Consider the following 20,340-nt stretch of genomic DNA (forward strand, 5'->3'; position numbering starts at 1 on the left):
ACACACTCAGAATTACACTCCCGGTGCACACGTACACTGCATCCAGACACAGAGACACACAAACACGTACACTCTGCACAGGTAAGCAGCTTCTGTTTTACACCGGTACACTAACAACAAGCTCAAGGCAAGCGATCTCCAAAAACCACGCCGACGCCGTCGTCGTCGATGTCCTCGTCGTCGTCGTCGTCGTCCTTCCCAGTACGGTTCTGGTGGGTAGCAACGACAGGAACGTCCGATGCGGTCAACGATCAAACGTGAAATGGCAACACTAGCCAACGAGTGTGCCGGATGCTGCTGCCGACAAACGACGAGGATGATAAGATGCAGCAGCAGGAGCAGCAGCAGCAATCAACGACGACGACTACGCCGCGACTGATGCTGCTGATGTCCGCTTCTGACGCGCATACCATCGTGTGTGCCCGTTCTCGCACCTTCCCGCCCGTATGTCGCCTCTCGCTCACACGTCACGTTTCCCCAGCCGCCGGGTCCGGGCCCGGGATACTCGGTGGCTCTCGCTCCCGCGTTCGATGCACGTACCACCACGTGGTCTCTCGTTGTCGTCGTCGTCGTCGTCGTCGTCGTCGTTGTCGTCGTCGTCGTCGTCGGCTACTGGCCTGCTCCGGTCGGCACGCCAATGCGCACGCACCGCCACGCGCGACCCAGGAGCATCGCTTGGCCGGCATTGGCCAATTCTCGGTCCACGGGAGGAGCGGGTGCGAAAGGTGGAAAACGAACCCCGAACCGAATCGCGCGCGATCGCGGAAAATTGAGGTTTTCCTTTGCGGCACGGAACGCCGCCCAGCCCCCGGCTTAGAGGGAGGGGGTGCGATGGTGCCAGCGATCCGATCGTAAAATCCTGTGCATCTCCCGGCGGTCCGGTGCACACACACACACAAACACCAACCGGTAGCAATAGGAAAGGCGCGATTCCCACGCGCGGTAACCTTTGTTTTTTTTTTGTAAAGGGTGCCGCCGACCGGCGTGAAAACGTGCCACTGAATGGTGGCTGGTAGCTCACCAGAAACCGAGACCGACCGAGAAACGACCGCAGCTAATCCTTGACAGGACCACCGGCGGACCACCGTACAGTGCGCGCCCGTGGTGCGTCTGTGTACGTGCCCTGGCATTCGGTACCGCGCCTATAGGAAGTTGGAAAAGGGGTGCGCTGCGTGAGGGAAGGGAGACCACGTGCAGAACCAGCTGTGTGTGTGTATGTGTGTGTGTGTGTGCAGGCGATATGTAATTCTTTCTTTGCTTCTTCTAACTATTGACGCCTGAATGCATGAGACAGAGAGCGGAAGCGAGCTACTAACGTCGCTAATCGAGGTTAATCGGATCAAAGACGAGACCGGATTGACCCTCGGCACCCACGACGAGAGCAGCCGGAGCGGAGAAAAATAAACATCCACGGACCGCGGGCTGGACCGCCCGCCCCGAACAATCCGCAATCATTACATCCTCCCGCATCCCCCGCACACCGGCACACCAGAGTATCGATTGCAAAGCCGCGTTATGCCGCAACCATCAAGATCCTCTGTGATCCTATCTCTGTGCGGCCAATCGGGACGTGGTGTGTGAACGCGCGCGCGCGCCAGTGTGCGTCGCTTGGCCACGCGCCTGCAACCACCTCTGCGGCGCGTGTCACCTCTGAAGGCGCCGAAACCGAAGGGTGACCCGGGGGCGATTGAAAACCATTACGACGGTGGCTGTGGAAGGTTTCCCTTGCAATCCCGACTTTGCCCCCGTACCCTCTCCCGATCCTGGGCCGATACCTTGCCATTCGTGCACGGAGCGAGGTGACATCACTTCGTGCTCGTGGACTGATAGCGCTTCTTCGTAGAAAACTACACACACACACACGCACACACATACATACGCGTGCGCGCTATCCCATTCTTGCTGCTTGGCATTCCATCCATTTGAATGCAACTAGCTAACCGGAAACAGAAACCGCTGCCAAGGACTAGCTTTTTGGAAATGAGGACGACGCTTGCCACGCCATCCAGCGGGGGGCGGCAATCGAGATCGGGAATGACTCAAATGAACTGACAACATCGAGGCTCGAGGACGCACAGGCGGAAGGGAGAACGGGCAGACGGAGGAGGAGAAGAGAAGGCATAAGACGCGCACGGTAACAAACGATAAAATCATCATTTGAGGTTTGTGGCTTCCCTTTCTTTTGCCGTCGTGGTGGGCTGCCAATTTCAAAGAATCGGAGGGTTACGGGCAGGGTTACGGGCGTAGAGGGTAACGGAGCGGGTCGGTAACAATAAAACAGTTCGATGATTTATTGTCACTTTTGAGCCTGACCGACTTTATCAACATTATTTATGTCGGTTGTTGGTGATGTTGGTGGTGGTGGTGATGGCAATTTCAATGCCCCACCCCCCCATCCCCTCCCCGGAACGAGCTCCCGCTGCCCCAGGAGAATCCCAGAAGCCAGACCCGACACAACGTTCCGACAAAAAACACTCTCTTTCACGTTCAGCGTGCGTGTGTGATTGCAGAGTAGAACAAGGAGGCCAATCATTTGCTGGTGACAGTTTGTGGGTTGGTGAATCCAGAAGCCAAAGAGAGGGGGGGGTGGGGGAAGGGCATCACCCTGTTTCCGGAATGCGGCTTCTACGTGTATAAGTGTATCGGTGAATACCGGTGTATTCTCCAGGCGAGCTGTCAAATCTGTGACAGGCGACAGGGAGTAGGCTTTCCTTTCTCCTTTTTTCGAAGATGGTGTAAGGGGGAGGGAGAGGGTGGGGTGGGTAGGTGGGTGGTTGGGCATCGCCAGCAATCGAGTTAAATTAAAACATCACTTTGCTCGCTCCGCATCCTTTTGTGCCGTTGCTGTGCGTTGTTGTTGTTGTTGTTGTTGTTGTTGTCCTGGAAAAGGACCAGGGGTTCCCAAAAATGAAAAATGATGTTCAGCCTCCTACTCCTCTTACAGGAGGCAGCACAGCACCCCGCAGCACACCCCGCGGTCGGCCCCGGTAGCGTCTGTCCGGCAGATGTTGCGGTGATGACCGGGAAGAGCCAAAAAAATCAAAAAAACAAAAGAACGCCCAATCATCGAAAGAGAAGGAGGTCAGGAGGAGAGGAGAAGGTGAGGGAGGGAGGCGTGGCTACGGACAGGACGCCGGATGTCAATCGGCGGTAGAGTTTGACAGCCCGCTGATAGTAGCCCGGCGAAAGTGAAACCTCACCAAATATCGAATCGATGCAGCAGCAGTAGGAGAAGGAAGATGAGGAAAAGGGAGATGATGGAAAATGGGAGAAAGCCAGGGAAAGACAAAGTAAAAAGGGAAGGAAGAGAGGGATGGCACGTGTAAGGGTAAGCGCAAAGGGGTGCGCTGCTGGGCACCCTTGGCTGCCACTTCAAGATGCTTATGAATATTGATGATGGTTAATTTGGTCAACGAGACGACAACGACTTGGACACACTTCCCATCCCACCCACACACACATACAAACACACACACACACACAAAAACACACAAATACTCCCTTTACCTGATAGGGTGCAGATCGTTGGCTTTGCCGACGACATTGTCCTATCCGCGAGAGGGATATCAGTCGAGGACGCCCAAAAACTAGCGAACGAAACCATCGATATGGTGATCGAGTGGATGGCGTCGGTAAAGCTGAAAGTAGCCCCTCAGAAAACAGAGGTACTGATGATCAGCAACCGTAAAGCCGTGCAGAATGCAGTTTTCCGAAGCCGATCAGCATCGCCTCGAACCGGTAGTTGAAGTACTTGGGCGTCATGATTGACGATCGCCTCAACTTCAACAGCCACGTGGACTACGCATGCGAGAAGGCAACAAATGCGTTCAACGCGCTCTCGAGGATCCTCCCGAACAGCTACGGACCTCGCAGTAGTATTAGACGTCTTTACGCCAACGTTACGACGTCTATACTAAGGTACGGAGGAACGGTATGGAGTCCAGTTTTGGAGTCGCACGCGGGCAGCCTCGCAAAGTTGAACAGAACATATCGACTGATGACCATGACGTCATAAGTTCGTGCAGGACTATATAGTCGGAAGCGGCCTGTGTCATCGCGAATATGATGCCTATTGCCATCATCCTTGCGGAGGATCGGGATTGCAGCAGCCAAAAGGGCGCCAAAGGTGCGCGCGCGGCGGCCAGAAGAGAATCGGTGGCTAGATGGCAAAGCCAATGGGACCAAGCCAAGGATAGCCGGTGGACACACCGGCTCATTCCGGATCTGAGACTATGGATCAGTAGACGGTACGGCGAGGTGGACTTCTTCCTGACGCAATTCCTGTCAGGACATGGTTGCTCCAGTCTAGTTGGAGGAGAAATCAGAGGAACCCACCTCGCCTCGACGTGGTCCCGGGGGGGATCGAGGCAGTGTTGAAGAGCAAGGAATGTTTTTAGTGGGTAGGCACTGGAGTGAATCCCGCACAACGTCTTTTGAAGATTTGAAGATGAAGATTAAACCTTGCTTCACCAAAAAAAACACACACACACACACATCACGCTCGCAAGGACATCGAGTGGTCGATCGGTCGAGCTCAACGACGGTTTTGATCGAGTATTAAGGGGGGGGGGGGGGGCCTTCGGTATTTTATTTTATTTCTTCGCATTTACTTTTTAAATTTTTTTTTTGAGTGATTATATTTTTTATGAGAGATCCTTTCAAGAGTATGGTGTAAAATTGTGAAATCAATCGAAGCAAAACTGACAAAGATATTGATTTTTGAAAATCCTACTTTCATACAAGGCTCAAAGCATCTCGCAATTTTGAATAGCGTTCCCCAAATCCTTGGTTTTCAAAGTCGGTGCCCATCGTAGCATAAAAACTAGTGAACCGATCGATTTGAAATTTTGAACACATAATCTGTGCACTATTTGCCAGGAAACCCCCTCGAGTTTTTATAAAAATTGTAGATACTTTTTTTAAATAATTGTTTTAACTATGTGAAGTGTCGTTTTTTGAGGCAACATCGAAAAAAGCATCACTTTTTCAACTTTAAAAATCTGCCAAAAATCGAAAAAAGGGAAATTTAACAAAAACTCGCCAGGGGCTACCTGGATAAACTTATAATCTAACAAAAGAATATTCAGTTAAATATTTCAGACGATCCAGCACGTGGCTACGATGGGCACCGCAAAAAGTACATTTTTGTAAACTTGCCTTTCTAGATTGGATGCCATGAACGCACTTTTGACCAAATCTTCCCCAAAATATAATCAAATATTCCTGAAAAGTTGTAGTTTAATATGACATTATTTTGAAAACATTAATTTGGGTGGTTTCTTCATTAAAAATCGTCAAAACTAAGCCTTTTTTTGATCCGAACCAAGCCAAAACCAAAACAAAAACAAACTAAGGGAATAAAAAGGATAGTAAGGCAGTGGTGGCGGGAATAGGGGGAACGGCAGCCTCCCAACTACAAAACCCCATTACGTCATACATACGAGAAAAAAGAGAAAAACATAAAATCCGATTCGGATGCGATGCTCCGAACCCCCGGCCTGTGAGGTACGAGTATCGAAGAGTGAGTGTGCGAGCGGAACTGGGAACCGCATCCCTAGCACCGCGTACACTGCAACAGACAGCGCTTTAGATGAGCTCTAATTAATATTTAACCTCCATTCCAATCTCAGCTTCGACCCCTCATGTGCGTGTGGTTGGGTGGATGTGTTTGTGTGTCATAAATCGGTATTTTATGCAAATCGTTTAGGAAAAGTGCGGCAGAAGCGAATGTGGCTGGAGTGCCTCACCCTAGGGGTTGAAGGAGTGTAAATGGTGCAGGGGCGAGGGTCATCATTCACACGCGACGCCCGTCCGGTAGGTCGGTCGGTCGGTCGGTTGTTTGCGGGACGAGCGACTAATCGTTGACTTTTCCGAATTGGATTAGGTCGTCTTTATGCTCTCGTTTGATTAGTTACTAGCGGAGAGGGGCCTGGCACGTTATACAGGCACGAACCTAGAAGCGATTTCTCGGCAGTGTTCAGGCTTCACTACGATTCATGTTTTTATGGTAAAAAAAAACCAACACTTTAAGCATATTAAGCAACCACATTGCATACCTTTTCTCATACAGGCCCGCGGCTCCCCCTCTTCAAACGAGCATCAACTTGTGTGCAAGAGCTTCGTGAAAGCGCGACAATAGCGCCCAAAGTGCCACTAGCGGACAAACATCTCGAAAACGATAAAATAAGCTAGAAAACGATAAAAAATTAACCCTTGGGTCTGCACGACCAGAATTCTGGAGCACTTCTGTATTGCATAATTGTTCATTTTTTAACAGAATTCTATCTGTGGGTTGTATCCATGCATTTTGGGAATTACGCTTTGATTGCAATTAGTAATTACAATAAATCAAGTAAATGGGCAAATGGGGTAACCTCGATCTCCCATTTTCTTAGATATTGTTTCCTGGGATTGACCCTCGTCAGGAGGCGGGGAGGGGGCGACATTTAAAAATACTATACGTATTTTAACATATATGAAAACGGGCGAGCCGTACGTTTAACAATTATACATTAACACTAAAATAATAACATGTCACATTTCATGGCTTGGTTCAAGATCTCCTCCTGCTTTGTTTTACATACACGCACACTCCGTCGCACTCTCTCTCTCTCTCCCTCTCTCTCTCTCTCTCTCTCTCTCTCTCTCTCTCTCTCTCTCTCTCTCTCTCTCGCTCTCTCTCTCTCTTTCGTTGTTAGCCAAGCTGAAACATATGTCACCAGTCCCGGGATGCAGTGATGTACGTAGCATAACGGACGTCTTGCGATATTACCCTACCTCTTCCTCCCGCCAAACAAGGCCAAGGTGGTATCGGTTCGCCACGCCAGCATGGAACGTGAGCGCGAACTGTCAACAGAGCGTAGAGCCGACCAGATGTTTCTTCTCTTCTCGCGCATACGAGTTCGTTGCTGGTGGTGCGCAGATGACGTCGACGAGTGCACGCTTGGTACACGAGCAGGATGGAGAACGTAGGCAGCTCATTTACGATCATATTCCTTGGCCAACCAGCCAACCAGCTAGCCAGCCAGCCTGTTTCCTATAGCGGTGGTCTTTAAATGGAATAAAAGGCGACTCTAACAAACCTCAGGCACAGAGCACAACCATGTCTGCAGCCTTGGAGCCTGCTGCATTGTACGCACACACACCCCCGTGCATAGTCATTATAAAAATAGCCGGGGGGGTGGCTAGGGGTGAGAGCTTGCTGGGTGAGATCATTCTGTGAGGCTATCGACCTCGGCCACGACACGACACAAAACCAACAACAGCCTCTCGACTCGTCTTTGCTCTATAGAGAAGCTGTCGGTAAATAGGTTCCGGTACCGGGACGCCCGACTGTCTCGGTATACCGGACATTCCGGGTAAAGCCGATTTTCCGGTTTTCTTCTCCTCCTCCTCTCCCTTCTTCATCTTTTTTTAACTTCATGCCTCGGGAAATACGGAGGCAGATAAAAAGGGCTGGCGGAGGTTACTTGTGGGGACATACGACCACCGGGAACCGGGGATCAAATCGATGTAAGACGATAGAGAGATCAATCGGTGATCGGTTTGGTTGTAGGGCGTTTGGTTTGGTGGATATTTGTGTTTGTTTTGCAAACAGCATCCCACTCTCCCATTCATACGGCTTTAGCGAAAACGTTTGAATCGTAGCAGAATTTGGTGCTGGAGACTCTACATGTGTACATTTTGGAGTTGACATTGGAGACACAACGAGGTCAAGAGGCGTAGGATCAATACTGCAGTTTGCTCTTGATTGCTCTTCCTAACCCCCTTCAGGATCTGGATGAGGAAACAGGATCAGGAAGAAGACGATCGATTCGCTCACTAATACTAAAACGTGTTGCAGCTGCTCTGTACAGAGGCGTGTGTGTGTGTGTGTGTGCCTGAGAACTGCGGCACCGGACCGGACAGCCACTAAGTACCGCCATCAAACTGGATGTATTGCTGTGCTGGTTTAGAGTTAGAGGCAGGTGCGCGTCTTCGCCTGGATATTTATGTAGTTCGATCACGTACCTGTGTCATGCGTGGTGTGTGCTGGAATCGATCGTTAACGACCAAAACCACGTCGCGTCGCGTACACCCCGCCAGTTGCTAGGCAGATGGTCTGCTCAGATTCACACACACACACGCGCACATGCACACACTTGAAGGAAACAAGTGCGCCCATTCATGCCTCTATGCCTGGTGGGGTCCGACGTCCGTCATCCGTGACCAAATCTAGATTAGTGGCGGAAACGCGTCAGGCCCGGGTCGGCCGCTGGTCGAATTCCGACGCGTACTGACGTACCAAGGGTTGTGGAGGTTGCTGCTACCCTTCACTCTCGCTCCCTGCCGTCACACCGGGGGCGACACTTTCGGAACGAATGCTCCTGAAATGAAACTCCTTGACGGGTGCGCCACAATTCGGTTTGCTGCTTTGGTTTTATTTATTAATTTATTGTTAACTATCTGTGGGCTCCTCTCTAACACAACACACATACACTGTATGCGGATCGTATGGTAGGTGGTTCGCAATCCTCCTACGCACATCCGATACACATCCAATGGTCACTCATTGGTCAACATAACCAGAGGGAAAACAAATTTACACATCGCGGCTGGAAGGCTGAAGGGAATGGAAAATGTGATGAAGACACAGACACAGAGAGAGGAGCAGACCGTTTCAGGTCATAATCGCTATAAAGATATACTAGCTCAGTATCGGGAGAGGGTAGGCGGGGTATTGTGTAGGAGAGAATTATTATGCAAACACTCATTTCATTTGTATGCGTCTAGATTGCCTCGCTGTTTTTTTTTACAGTGCAAACATTCGACAGCAATGAACCTTACCTTATCGACTATATTCTTCGCCTCTAGTTCTGTTTCATTGTATCCTCTCTTTTTTTCTTTTTAACTTCTTCTTCTTCTTCTTCTTCTTCTTCTTCGTCTCAAGTTTCTGATTTTCCTTTCGCTTCCTACTCATTTTCGGTTTGGGTTATCATTCTCTGATCTTCCGGTTGCACGTTCGAATTCATTTTTTGCTGTTAAAACAATTATTTCTCTCCCATTCTGTTTCGGTTTTGCGCTTTGTCTTTAGTGCGTGGACTGGATTAGTATCGTTTCGCTTATTCTGTATTTCGACATTTTGTTTTCCTACATTCCTACCTCTCAAAGTCTGACCCCTGCTTTCACCTGTCAGCCTGTCAGCCTGTTGTTTGTTTGCGTTCCACCTGTTTTGGTTGCATTCGTTCTTTCGCCTCCACTTTGTCCACTTGGTTAGTATTTACACAGTTCATACACAATAGAATTCGAATTCGACAAGTGAGTGAAGGCACTCGAGTAGCTACACACATACACATATACATAATAAAGCTCATGCTAACAATGCATGCCGTTTCACTTACTTACTTAGACAACTCTTCCTAATTAATTGCAGGGCGGGGCGAGCGCTTAGGGCATCATTCGTTTTGAGAATCTCTCTCTTTCTCTTTCTCTTCTTCTTCTTCTTCTCTCTCTCTCTCTCTCGCTCTCTCTTGTCATTCTCCTTCTTTATGGGCTTAAACAAATTCTGTACAAATAACGTTGGCGGCTGCTGTTTGCCTTTTGTGCGCACTTTTCAAGGGAAGCAGCTGCCGACGCCCTAGCGCCTACAAAAACGCCTCCCACTTTTCCGCCACCAACCATTACCGACCTTCTTGACAGGATTCAACAAGGATTCGAACACCGAATGTCGGTTTCGAAGTACTGCCGCTGTTGCTGCTGGTTTTACGTACACGTTACGTTTCGCCTTTCTGCTCAACTCGGTCCTAACAGTGGTCTCAGTAGAACCGTGCCGGGAGCGAGGAGGCCGGCGATGCTGGTGCAGGAGGCGATGCCGATGGCGACGATGATAGAGGCAATGCGACCGTCAGGGTCGGTAGGGTCGGCTGGGTCGGCGATTTTACTGGCGGATCGATCGAATCCTCGATGTATACGTTGCCGTTGCTGCTGCCATTGCTGCCAGCGCCGCAAGCTGGCGGGCTCCGTAGTAGCGGCCGATCGCACACTTTTTGGCAACAGTGTTCGTCTGTTCGATGAGTGAGAGAGAGAGAGAGAGAGATAGAGAAAGGATGGTGAGGATTGTAAGGTATGGATGGCTGACAAGCCATTTGCCACGGTTGCAGTTGGCAATTAGGATGCACAGCGCAACCCTGAGCGTGGGCATGTCGCAAGCAACGAGGTAGCGCACTAGGTTGTCGTTTTCCCCACACCGCCGACGTCCATCATTGCGACATGCTTCCCTCCCCTTCCCCCACCTCCTTCCCCTTAGCCGATCCTGAAATGCATTTGCAATCACCGCACGCAATGTCTGGCATTCGGTTTTGGCGTTTTTGGCTTGCCACCGCTTTTTCACACTTTTTTTTGCTGCTTTTTTGTTTGCGTTTGTTTGTTCAATCGCCTTGCCGTATCTCTCTCTCTCTCTCTCTCTCTCTCTCTCTCTCTCTCTCTCTCTCTCTTTCTTTCTCTCTCTCTCTCTCTCTCTCTCTCTCTCTATTTCTTGAAAAAAAAATCCTTTATAAAAAAACCAGTTACCATAAACAAAAGCAAATTGCGAGGTTCAGGATGCTCTGATTGGTTTCCAGTGCAGCACAGAGTTTACTGCCAGATGCGAGAACCTGGATGTTGTGCGTAGGTGTGTGTGTGTGTCTTATTCCTAAGAGACGCAAGTAAGAATGTGGGAGAGATAATCCCACAGCGACGTCAATCCAAGCGATCCAGCGAATGCGCCGTCGGAGACCGGGCAAAACGGCACCAGGAGTCTACGTCTCGTTTACCAACCCATTTAGGTCCCATGGTTTACGCGGCTACGATAGCAGCTGGCCTGCTGCGGCTGCTGGTACTGCTACTGGCTGCAGCACAGAGGCACGCTGAAGCTGAAATGCTATTTTTAGGTACGAAACAAGCAGCGCAAAACCCGAGGGTGCCTCCTGGCCAACGAGGGAATGGAGGTAAAACTCCCGGGAACATTTTCACGGACGCCCGGCAGGCAAGGGCTCTTTTCCTTTCTGTCTATCTCTCTCTCTCTCTCACACACACACTCGGCCTGACTCTGGTAAAGTTGTTGTTCGCGCGGTCTAGAAGGTGAGGTATAGAGCAGTTCTCTGGCCTAGTTCCTGCTCATCCATTCACCACAAGCTCGCACGCGCGCGTGTGTGTGTGTGTGAGTGTGTGAATAGGTGTGATGTTTTCCTTCCCTGCGGAATTCCCGGGGCCGCAGTCGGTCGTGACGCATTGCGGTCAACTATGCTCCATACTGACCTGCATATACACCTACCCCCATCCGTCCCTGGATGACCCCTACACCCCCCCCCCCCCCCCCCCGGGGGAACCTCAGTGCGCAGAAAATGGAAAGAAAGGTCACGGGGGAGAAGAGAAAATCGGTGGAGAGGGAGTGTCAAAGCATTATTCAACAAAGCAGTGGCGACCGCAGCGGCAGTGGATCACGCACACCCCTACCCCCCTCCCCCTCCCCATCCCCCTGTCTCCTTCTCCATCATCCCCCAAAACCGAAGGGAAGGAATGAGGGTGCTCGACTCGACGAAAGGCGCCACGGGCTGGTGCAGGGACAATACAAAATCACGTGCGCGTGTGTGTCAGTCGTCTAACCCTTTTGGAGCGCACAAGCCCCCAGCGAGCCTGTTGTCTTCGGAACCCGCACCTCCCACAAAGCGGGCGGATTGCGGAATCGCGTGCCGCTTTGCCATAGTACATCGCATGGATCGCGCCCTCATCGCATCGCTTTTATTTGCTTCTATTGGAGCGTTGGATGCTCGCGGGGTTTTTGGGGTTTCACCCGCCTTTGGCTCCGCCGTTTATCCCGAAACCAAACCCAGTCCCAGTCGCTGCTGCTCGCTGCGACGATGATACGGAGGCCTGTCAACGCGCCACCGAATGTTGGTGATGTTGGTTGGAGGAGTTTCTTCATCCACACTCGTCACATGGTTGCGCTGACAGCACGAGGGAGGGGTGGGATAGGAGGGGAGGGGGGGGACAAGAGAGTGTTATAGATGTTTTACATTAGTAAATTTAATTTTATTGATCTTCTACCCGTCCAATGCGCATTCGCTCTAAATGCAAACAGCCTGATCGCGATGGTGGCAGGGAGGAAGGAAAGGGAAGGAATCAAGAGGGTGTGAACATGCTAGTCGACAGGTTCCCCTTTCCTCGCGCTTTCCGAGCGCGCACATGCATGTGTGTATGTGTGTGAGTGTGTGAGTGTGTGTGAGTGTGTGTGTGCGCACGGTACTCTTTTATATCCAATCTCAGCGTAGCGCGCAATGTGCTGCAACGAATCGAGAGACGGTTAACGGTAGCAGTCGGTTTTCGTGGAAGTGTGTGGTGGTTGGGGTGGTGGTGGTCACTTCCTTCCGTACTACACAACCACAAGCCGGAGGTGGGAGTGCGCTTATTTTTAAAATTCACTCTCTTTTTGCCAGCGTTCGCCCTGCGCGGGGTTTACTAACGCGGGGTTGGGGGAAGTGGCTCGTGGTCTTTGGAGTGGTCGCCATAGGATCACCTCCACAACCACACTACTAGGGTGTACGCACTACTGCCGCTGCGATTTGGTACCAAAACGAAAAAAGGAAAAAGAAAAAGAAAAAAACCGCAAACAACCAGCGACTTACCGAGCAACTGATCCAGATACACGCAGCGCACCTCGATCGGTTGGCTGGCCGGGCGGAGCCGTTTGTTGTCGAAGTTCTCCAGCATGATCGGGCCACTTTCCAGGTGCTGCATGCTCGCTAAGTGGCTTACCAACTGCACCGATAGTGCCTCCATGTCTGCGGTTTAGAGAAAAGGGGAGAAAAAATGGGAATTGGGAGAATTAAAGCGTCTTCGTCGTTTCCAGTCCAGTCCAACTGGACTGACACCCACATTTATGTTCAGACCATGCTCTATACTCTGTTCGAACATGATCTGACTCGTTCATCAACGTTCAAGCCATTGCTGTGTGACACGGAGATGCAGTAGGGCACGCGCTCCTGATCAAGGGGAGGGGAGGACGTAACGCACGGGATGGAGCGCGAATCTGGCGGGAGGTTCATCATCAAGAACTGCTAAGAGATGTTTTTGCTACGAGCAGATATATTACTGATTTCAAGCAGGAGATAAAAAAAAAGCAAACGCAAGTGCTACCGAGCACTATGTAGAGAAGCGGATGCCAACCCGTGGGGTGGATCAGCCCGCAAAATCATGGCAAGGACGACAGGGCCATTGGTAACAAGAGTAAAGTGCCCGGAAAAGCTCACAGCCATCGTGAAGGAGCTATTCCCTAGCCGCGACGAAGCAGCATGGCCGAGCGCTCCGGACGTGGCACAGGAGCCGAGCGAAGGAATGGAAGTTACTGTGGAAGAGCTGATAGAGTGCGCGAAGAAACTGAAGAGGAAGAAGGCTCCAGGTTCAGGCTCCGAAGCCCGGAAAATCGCCTGGAGACCCAGCTGCCTATCGACCGATATGCTTGCTGGACGTCGTGGGCAAGCTATTGGAAAGGGTCATCCTGAACAGGCTGAATGGCATCATGGAGAGCGAATCTGGTTTATCTAGAAGGCAATTCGGATTCCAGCGAGGCATGTCAACGGTGGATGCAATCCGCGAAGTAACGAGCAGAGCAAAGGAGGCGACAATAAAGAAAAGAACTGGCGAACTAGGATCTGCGCGGTACTCACGGGGGATGTTAAAATCGCATTTAACACCGCGAGCTGGGAGGCTACCTCATACTCCCTCAATAGATTGCGAGTCCCAGGCTACCTGTGCCGAATAATTGGCAGCTATTTTTGCAACAGGGTCCTCCTGTACGAATCCAAATGTGGCCAACACTCGGTGAAGGTCACGGCTGGGGTCCCGCAGGGCTCAATCCTAGGCCCAACACTGTGAAACGCCATGTACAACGACGTCCTCTCCCTGAATTTCCTTGGCAACGTCGAGATCGTGGAGTTCGCGGACGACATCGTTCTCACGGTGATAGGCGAGACAGTAGAGTAGGTCGAAATGCTGGCGATGGATGCGATCGAGCGCATCGAACGTTGGATGCGAGCGGTCAAGCAAGAAGTAGCCCGCCACAAAACAGAGCTACTAATAGTGAGCAAGCACAAAGCAGTGCAGCGTGCAAGCATCACTCTGGGGACGCAAGTCATCCACTCCAAGCGTGCGTTGAAGTACCTAGGCGTGATGATCGACGATCGCTTAAGTTTCAACGACCACGTCGACTATGCCTGCGAGAAGGCAACTAAAATCATCTGCGCCTTATGTTAGAGGCTTATGCCCAACAACAGCGGGATCCGGAGCAGCAAGCGGCGAATCCTATCCTGCGTAGCGACCTCCAACCTGCGCTATGGAGCCCCAGCATGAATCGACGCCCTCGAGAAGAAGCACAACTGTTCGCAGCACTCGACAGCACTTACCGGGTTATGGCGGTAAGGGTCACGTCGGCCTACCGTACGATCTCCTCGGAGGCCGTATGCGTTATCGCGGGAATGGTGCCCATCACCATCGCTCTGGCGGAGGACGCAGTATGCTACAGGCGGAGAGGTACCAGAGGTGTCCGGAGGGAAGCAAGAGCGGAGTCTTTAGCCAGGTGGCAGCGAGAGTGGGAAGAGTGAAGTAACGGACGATGGACGTTCCCGAATCTGTCGGTCTGGATAGGCAGGCGGCACGGCGAGATCAACTTCGCGCTCACCCAATTCCTGTCGGGGCACGGGTGCTTCAGGCAGTACCTACAACGCTTCGGACACGCGGCCTCGGCGAATGCGCGGAGGGAGTAGCACAAACGGGGGAGCATGTAATCCTAGAGTGCCCCCGGTTCTCCGTGGAAAGGGCCGGTCTTGGAGCTCTGACGGTTGATAACATCGTCGAGGATATGTGCAAGTCGGAGAGGACATGGGAGATAGTGAACAACGCTGTGACCTTGATCATGAGTTGCAGAAAAAATGGAGAGAGGATCAAGCGCAGTCGTAGGAGCTCTAAGTCATCATAGGTGAAGATTAACTGGACTGCCCTCCCCCAAGTAGTCGCTCACCAGTGGTCCCGGGCGAGATCAAGCCGAAGATGGATAGTAAGGAATATTTTTTTACGGAGCGAATCCCTCACTACGTCTTTCGAGGATTTTTTTGACACCTTACTTGAAAAAAAACACACACACGCACACACATACGCGCTCGTGCAAACACATGCAAATACATATTGACCAGTCCATAGATATTTGGATTTGGATCTTCTGCAGCGTCGTCGAAGTCGATCTGACGTCATCGACCAAATCCGAGCTGGATTACGCTGAAAATCTCGGACTCACATCGAGCACTTCAAATGTAGTTAAGGTATGGCAAGTTTTTTAGTTGTTGTTGCTGTGTGTGTGTGTGTGTTGCTGTGTGCGTGGTTGCTGTGTATGTGTAGGAGAGAGCACGCAAAGATCCATTTTCATTTCACTTCCAAATACAGAAGAGTGGCGGCATCGTTGTCGTCGTCGTCGCGCTCGAAATAGGTCAATCGGTGGATGGTGGAGGACCAGCAGCAGCAGCAGCAGCACAACCACGGCATAGTACACCCTCGCGCCAGGAAGGAGAAATGAAGGGTCAGGGGTGGGGTAAGGTAAAGAAACCGACAGAGGTAGAAGTGGGCAGCTCGAAAAAAAAAACTAAACGAAAACCCCTATCCGGAAGGGAACCGGAGACCGGCACAAAGGGAGCACGCGAGCGAGTGAGCGCGCGCGTGCCAAACACCCGCAGTAGCTCTGCAACCAGTCTCCTCCTCCCCCCCCCCCCCCCCCAACCCACGGTGACGGCATTCTCTCACTTCCGCATCACGTGCCGTGCCGGAATCACCGGAAACTGTAGCCCCGTAGCCGCGCTGCACCTGGGCGACGATATCGCGTCCGCGGGATGTGTGAGTGTGTGTGTATGTGTGTGTGTGTGTGTGTGTGTGTGGGGCGGCTTACCTGCATCAAAGTGCTTCTCGATGCGGCGCCACTGGCGGCTCTGGTTGAGGGCGACGCAGGCCGCCGCCAGCAGGAACAGCAGACAGCCGATGACGGCCAGCAGCAGCGAGGCGATCTGCCAGTCCCACAGGATCTCCTCGGTGTCGGTGCGCTTCCGGTGCAGCTGCACGCCGTTCTCTTTCTGCCGTTCCTTCACACGGGTAGAAAGACAGAGAGAAAGAGAGAGAGAGAGAGAGAGAGAGAGAGAGAGAGAGAGAAAGCGACAATGGAAATAGGGGCTGTAATGTTAAAGAAAGTGGGATCCGCGGTGCGACTGCTAACCTGCTTCCAGTGGTGGTTGCTTCCATGCACGGCCCGTACACCGTCGGAGCTGACGTCGGAGCCGTCCTGCTCTGGCGACGACGAGGGCGGCAGATCGGGCAGCGGTGGAAGGTGCGAGCGGAGATGCCGGTTGCTGGCGGCCAGATCCTTCATCGTGCCGCAAACCGTGTCCATGTAGTCCTGGCACGGTCGCAGCACGATCTCGTGGTTAGCGCATACCTGGCACGGCACGCAACCACCCGCCACCGCATCCCACCGGGTCTGGCGCGGCTGACAGGCGGCAGCAAGCACCGCGGTCGGTTGCAGATACAACAGCGCACTAGCGACAGCTAGCAGCACCAACGCCGATGGTTGGAGGTGATAGTTGCAGCGGCTGCCACTCCGCTTCTTCTCCGTTGCCATCGATTCCTGTATACGTTTCCCCCTGTATCCGTTTGTAAATTTCAGTCCCTGTATCCGTTTGTAAATGTGGAGCGCGGGCGCGCGCGCGTGTGCGTGTGTGTGTGTGTTCCTTTTGTATCGTAGATCAACTAAAGCAGGAGCTCTGGAAGGAGGACGAACAATGGGAGAGTCTAAAAATTCCAATTATTCGATGAACTGCGCCTGTGGATGGGAAAGGAAAGGAACGAGAACCACAACCGACCATCACTCTAACCGTTTGTACAGATTATAAGAGTCTAAGCCATTAAACGGTGCCTATTTTAATTGTCTATCGTCTACAATGGGGGATTTTCTATCTCTCTATTTATAAATATATATAAATATATATGTTACAGTCTGTGACAAGTGAAATAACAGTCCAGTAGCCAGTAGTTCGGCAGTCTGGCAGGTATCGGTATCGGCAGCGACTACGGACAATCAAACCAAACGGAGAAAATGGCTTCGGAACGTCGCCAAGCCCGGCACGCTGGTCGATCGATCCGCAAGCCGCGCAGAAGCAGGACGGCAGGGAAGGGAGGGTGGTTTTGCAATAGCCCCAAGAGGTTCCCAAGCTGCTGGTAGTGCGGACGCGCGCGCGCGCGTGTCGTACTCAATCGCCTGGAAGGCCTGAACACCTTGTACGGCCGCACCGGCGACGACGACGACGACGACGACAGAATCAAAGCCCACTTCCCGTTTCGATCCGATCCGATCCACACCGGAAGTGCTCCAGGCCCAGGGGGTGGTGGGTCGTGTGGGTACACGATAGTGAGGAAAGCTTACGTAAGTGGCAGCACAATGGAACGATTGAACGCGAGGAATGATCGATCGCAGTGCTTGACCATATGAGCGAGAGGCGATCGTAGAGTAGTACAAGGGAGAGGGGGGGTCGGTTGACTCTAACGCTCTATTACACCAAGTCAACCCTTGCTCTCTCCCTAACACACACACACATACACACGTCAGCGGAAGTGTGGCACACGATCGCTGTTAACCCTCGTCAAGTCGCAACGGCGCAGATCACTTACCGATATCGAATGGCCCATCTCCTGAATTGCACCTTTCCCGCCGCCACTACCCTCCGCAACCCCTCAGAAGAAAGATAAACATTTTGCAAAACACACGCACCCTCATAAACACCGCCGTCCGGGCGTTGATTGTGTTGAGTTGCTTCCATTCGATCATCCAATCAACCATCAACGCATGAGGTTCTGGGGTAGGGAGTGGCCGCGGTGGGGGGGGGAGGGGGGAGGAGAGGGCTGAAATAAGATGTGCGCCCGGGGGGCACTGTACTGATTGGCTGCTGCTGCTGCACGCGCTGCAAATTACATTACAGCTGCTCCCGGTCAGTCCTATTATTAGGGCAGCAACAGCGCGCCCCGAGCTCCAGATTGTAACCAAATTAGCGCACTCTCCAGCTGGCCGCACTTGAAATCACGATTGCTGCGTAGAACGACGTTGAAGCCGGGCGTCAGGCAAGATCCGAATACGTTCCGACCGACGACCTACGGCCCTGGCCTAAAGGTAGATGATCTCATACTTTCCCTCCGGGGCGGCCGGAGAGATGAGCACCCCTTCGAAACCCCTTCTTGATCTCTGGTCGATCCTTTTGCGGTACACGGGTCCGATGGCGTCATCGGGCGATTAGCAGGCGCGCGCGTCTCAGCTACGTACCACAATTACCAAAAAGCAGCACCTCCAACAGCCACGACCACTCCCAACCCCCAATTGCTCTATTATTATTGCCAGCCACCGCTGCCACAATACACAAGCGGTAGGTGATAAGCAGCGTGGCGTGCCGACCGTCCAGACAGTCCCGGCAGACAGCTCGTATCGTGTCATCGTAGCCACCGTGCCCCGCAGTGTGTGGACAACAACCCCCCAAAAAATAACGCTCCGGTGCGATGCAACGCGGAACCGACATTTCACGCTCAAGCGCTCCGCCGTCTGGTGAGCGCGGTGCCTGCGTCGTCTGGTGGCGGACGACGCGTCAGGACGGATTCCAATCTCTGTGATTCGTGATGATCCACGTGACCACACACACACCCCCCGCCTCTCTCTATCTCTCTCTCTCTCACTCTCTCTCTCTCTCTCTCTCTCTCTCTTTCTCTCTTTCTCTCTTTCTCTCTTTCTCTCTTTCATGCTCATGGCTCTGCTTTCTTCCTGGAGGATTTTTGCTTAACTCATCCGGTTTTTGTCTCTTTGGATACATTCTTATTTTGTTTTGTTTCGTGTTCTGTTTTGTTTTGCTTTGTCTTTCTCCTTTGTTCCGTCTTTCTTCCGTTCTTTCTTTCCCTCTCGTTCCCTTCTACTCCCTTTCTTTTTCACCCTCCTTCTAATTTGCTTTCTTCAGCTGCTATCTTCTTCACTTTCTAGCTTCCATTGCCCATTACTGTCGCGTTCGTTTCCTATCCCTTCTTTCGAGTAGCGGAACCCTCTGCTCACTGTGAATGCGTGCCCTTAGAACATGCACCGACGGTACTGTTCTGGTACTGGGAAAGCAGATATATCGATAGATTCGAGACGATCATCCACAGGCACAGAAGTTACATCTGGCTTTTGATCCTTAGAAATGATAACCGATGAAGCAATGGAGCCCATCCAGGCCGATGCAGTCTACTCAACTTTGCGAGGAGAAGCAACTAATGGAACACAGAAGCTTTAAGGGGACTTAATGGAAATTGGGGAGGCTGATCGTGGAGATTAGTACGACGTTTGATGGGTGTGGCGCCCAACGGAACGCGTGAACCAAAGCGGTCGAAACCGAAGGATCACAGTGAATGAAATGAGCAGGGATTGATTGAAGTGTGACGCTACCGTGGATAGCTCCTGGTTTCTGCTGCCGATCCCCGCACTCTTACGCTGAAGCGACGACGCTCGCTGCTAACTAAAGACGATGTTGGTCAGCTCACCTCGAGATATACTCTGTTACAGCAGCAGTGGTACTTCACTAGTTTCTTCGTCACAATATCTACTCTTGGAGTAGCAATCCAAGGCAGTTCTGGTTGTTGTCGTTAGTATTTTGTCGCACGCGCGCGCGGAATTCACATCTCGAGGACGACGAACGATCACACTACACGCTTTCACGTTGCTAAACGGAATGAACTACTGCTTCTGGCCGCTATTCTTGCCAGCGGCTACCCGTGCGCAATTATCTCGTGATGGTAAAACGGAAGCAGAGGCGATATCGGAGAAACTTTCGCACGAAACTGTGTTGGGCACTTTTCCACAACGCACAAAACGTTCGATAAAGCTAAAGCTAAAGACTCGAGATGAATTAAACAACTACTGGGAGCGTTAACAAATTAACGCCGTCACTTTCATACAGTTCGTAGAAAAATACTATCGCCGAGCAGAGCATCTGCCAAGTTAATCGTCATTTGTAAACGCGCAGCCTACGCAGGGTTCGGTTTTTGTTCGGGTTTTTTGTTCGGATTTTTAGAAAGAGAGGTGCGATCCCATTGCATACCCTTTTGCCAATAGGAACGGCTTGTATATTGCATAGCTCCTGGTGCAAGACATTCAAAATGTAACGGTTAAGTAACTGATAAGCCGTGGCCACACGGGGCGAAAACTCTAGCGCAAACGAAAAAATTAATGCCAAAACGGTTTCGCTTAACCCTTACACGCTGTCAAACTTTTATACGTCCGCG

At 51.7% G+C, this 20,340-nt stretch overlaps 1 protein-coding gene across 4 annotated transcripts; it reads right to left on the reverse strand.

The window, feature by feature from the left end:
• Positions 1–8,710: 8,710 nt before the first annotated feature.
• Positions 8,711–20,018, reverse strand: LOC125948141 (tumor necrosis factor receptor superfamily member wengen). Of its 4 annotated transcripts, none has more exons than XM_049673918.1 (5): positions 19,600–20,018; positions 16,268–16,811; positions 15,947–16,136; positions 12,642–12,797; positions 8,711–10,042 (listed from the first exon to the last, which is right to left on the reverse strand). In XM_049673918.1, the coding sequence occupies exons 2-5, from the start codon at positions 16,667–16,669 to the stop codon at positions 9,795–9,797; spliced, it is 996 nt and encodes a 331-aa protein (XP_049529875.1). In that variant the 5' UTR covers positions 16,670–16,811; positions 19,600–20,018; the 3' UTR covers positions 8,711–9,794. The 4 variants fall into 4 exon arrangements, with proteins under 4 accessions (XP_049529875.1, XP_049529901.1, XP_049529894.1 ...); XM_049673944.1 differs by having other exon boundaries at positions 16,268–16,839; XM_049673937.1 differs by having other exon boundaries at positions 16,268–16,870.
• Between the last annotated feature and the right edge of the window lie 322 nt (positions 20,019–20,340).

The sequence above is a fragment of the Anopheles darlingi genome, chromosome X (genome assembly GCF_943734745.1).
Source record: "Anopheles darlingi chromosome X, idAnoDarlMG_H_01, whole genome shotgun sequence".
NCBI classification, from domain to species: domain Eukaryota; kingdom Metazoa; phylum Arthropoda; class Insecta; order Diptera; family Culicidae; genus Anopheles; species Anopheles darlingi.

Bases quoted from the DNA above. Each gene is read 5' to 3' on its own strand.
- LOC125948141 (XM_049673918.1), bottom strand. From the start codon at position 16,669: ATGGCAACGGAGAAGAAGCGGAGTGGCAGCCGCTGCAACTATCACCTC. The intron at 16,137-16,267 runs GTTAGCAGTCGC...ACCCGTGTGAAG, and splicing joins GCAACCACCACTGGAAGCAG to GAACGGCAGAAAGAGAACGG. The intron at 10,043-12,641 runs GTAAGTCGCTGG...CTCATCGAACAG, and splicing joins GTATCTGGATCAGTTGCTCG to ACGAACACTGTTGCCAAAAA.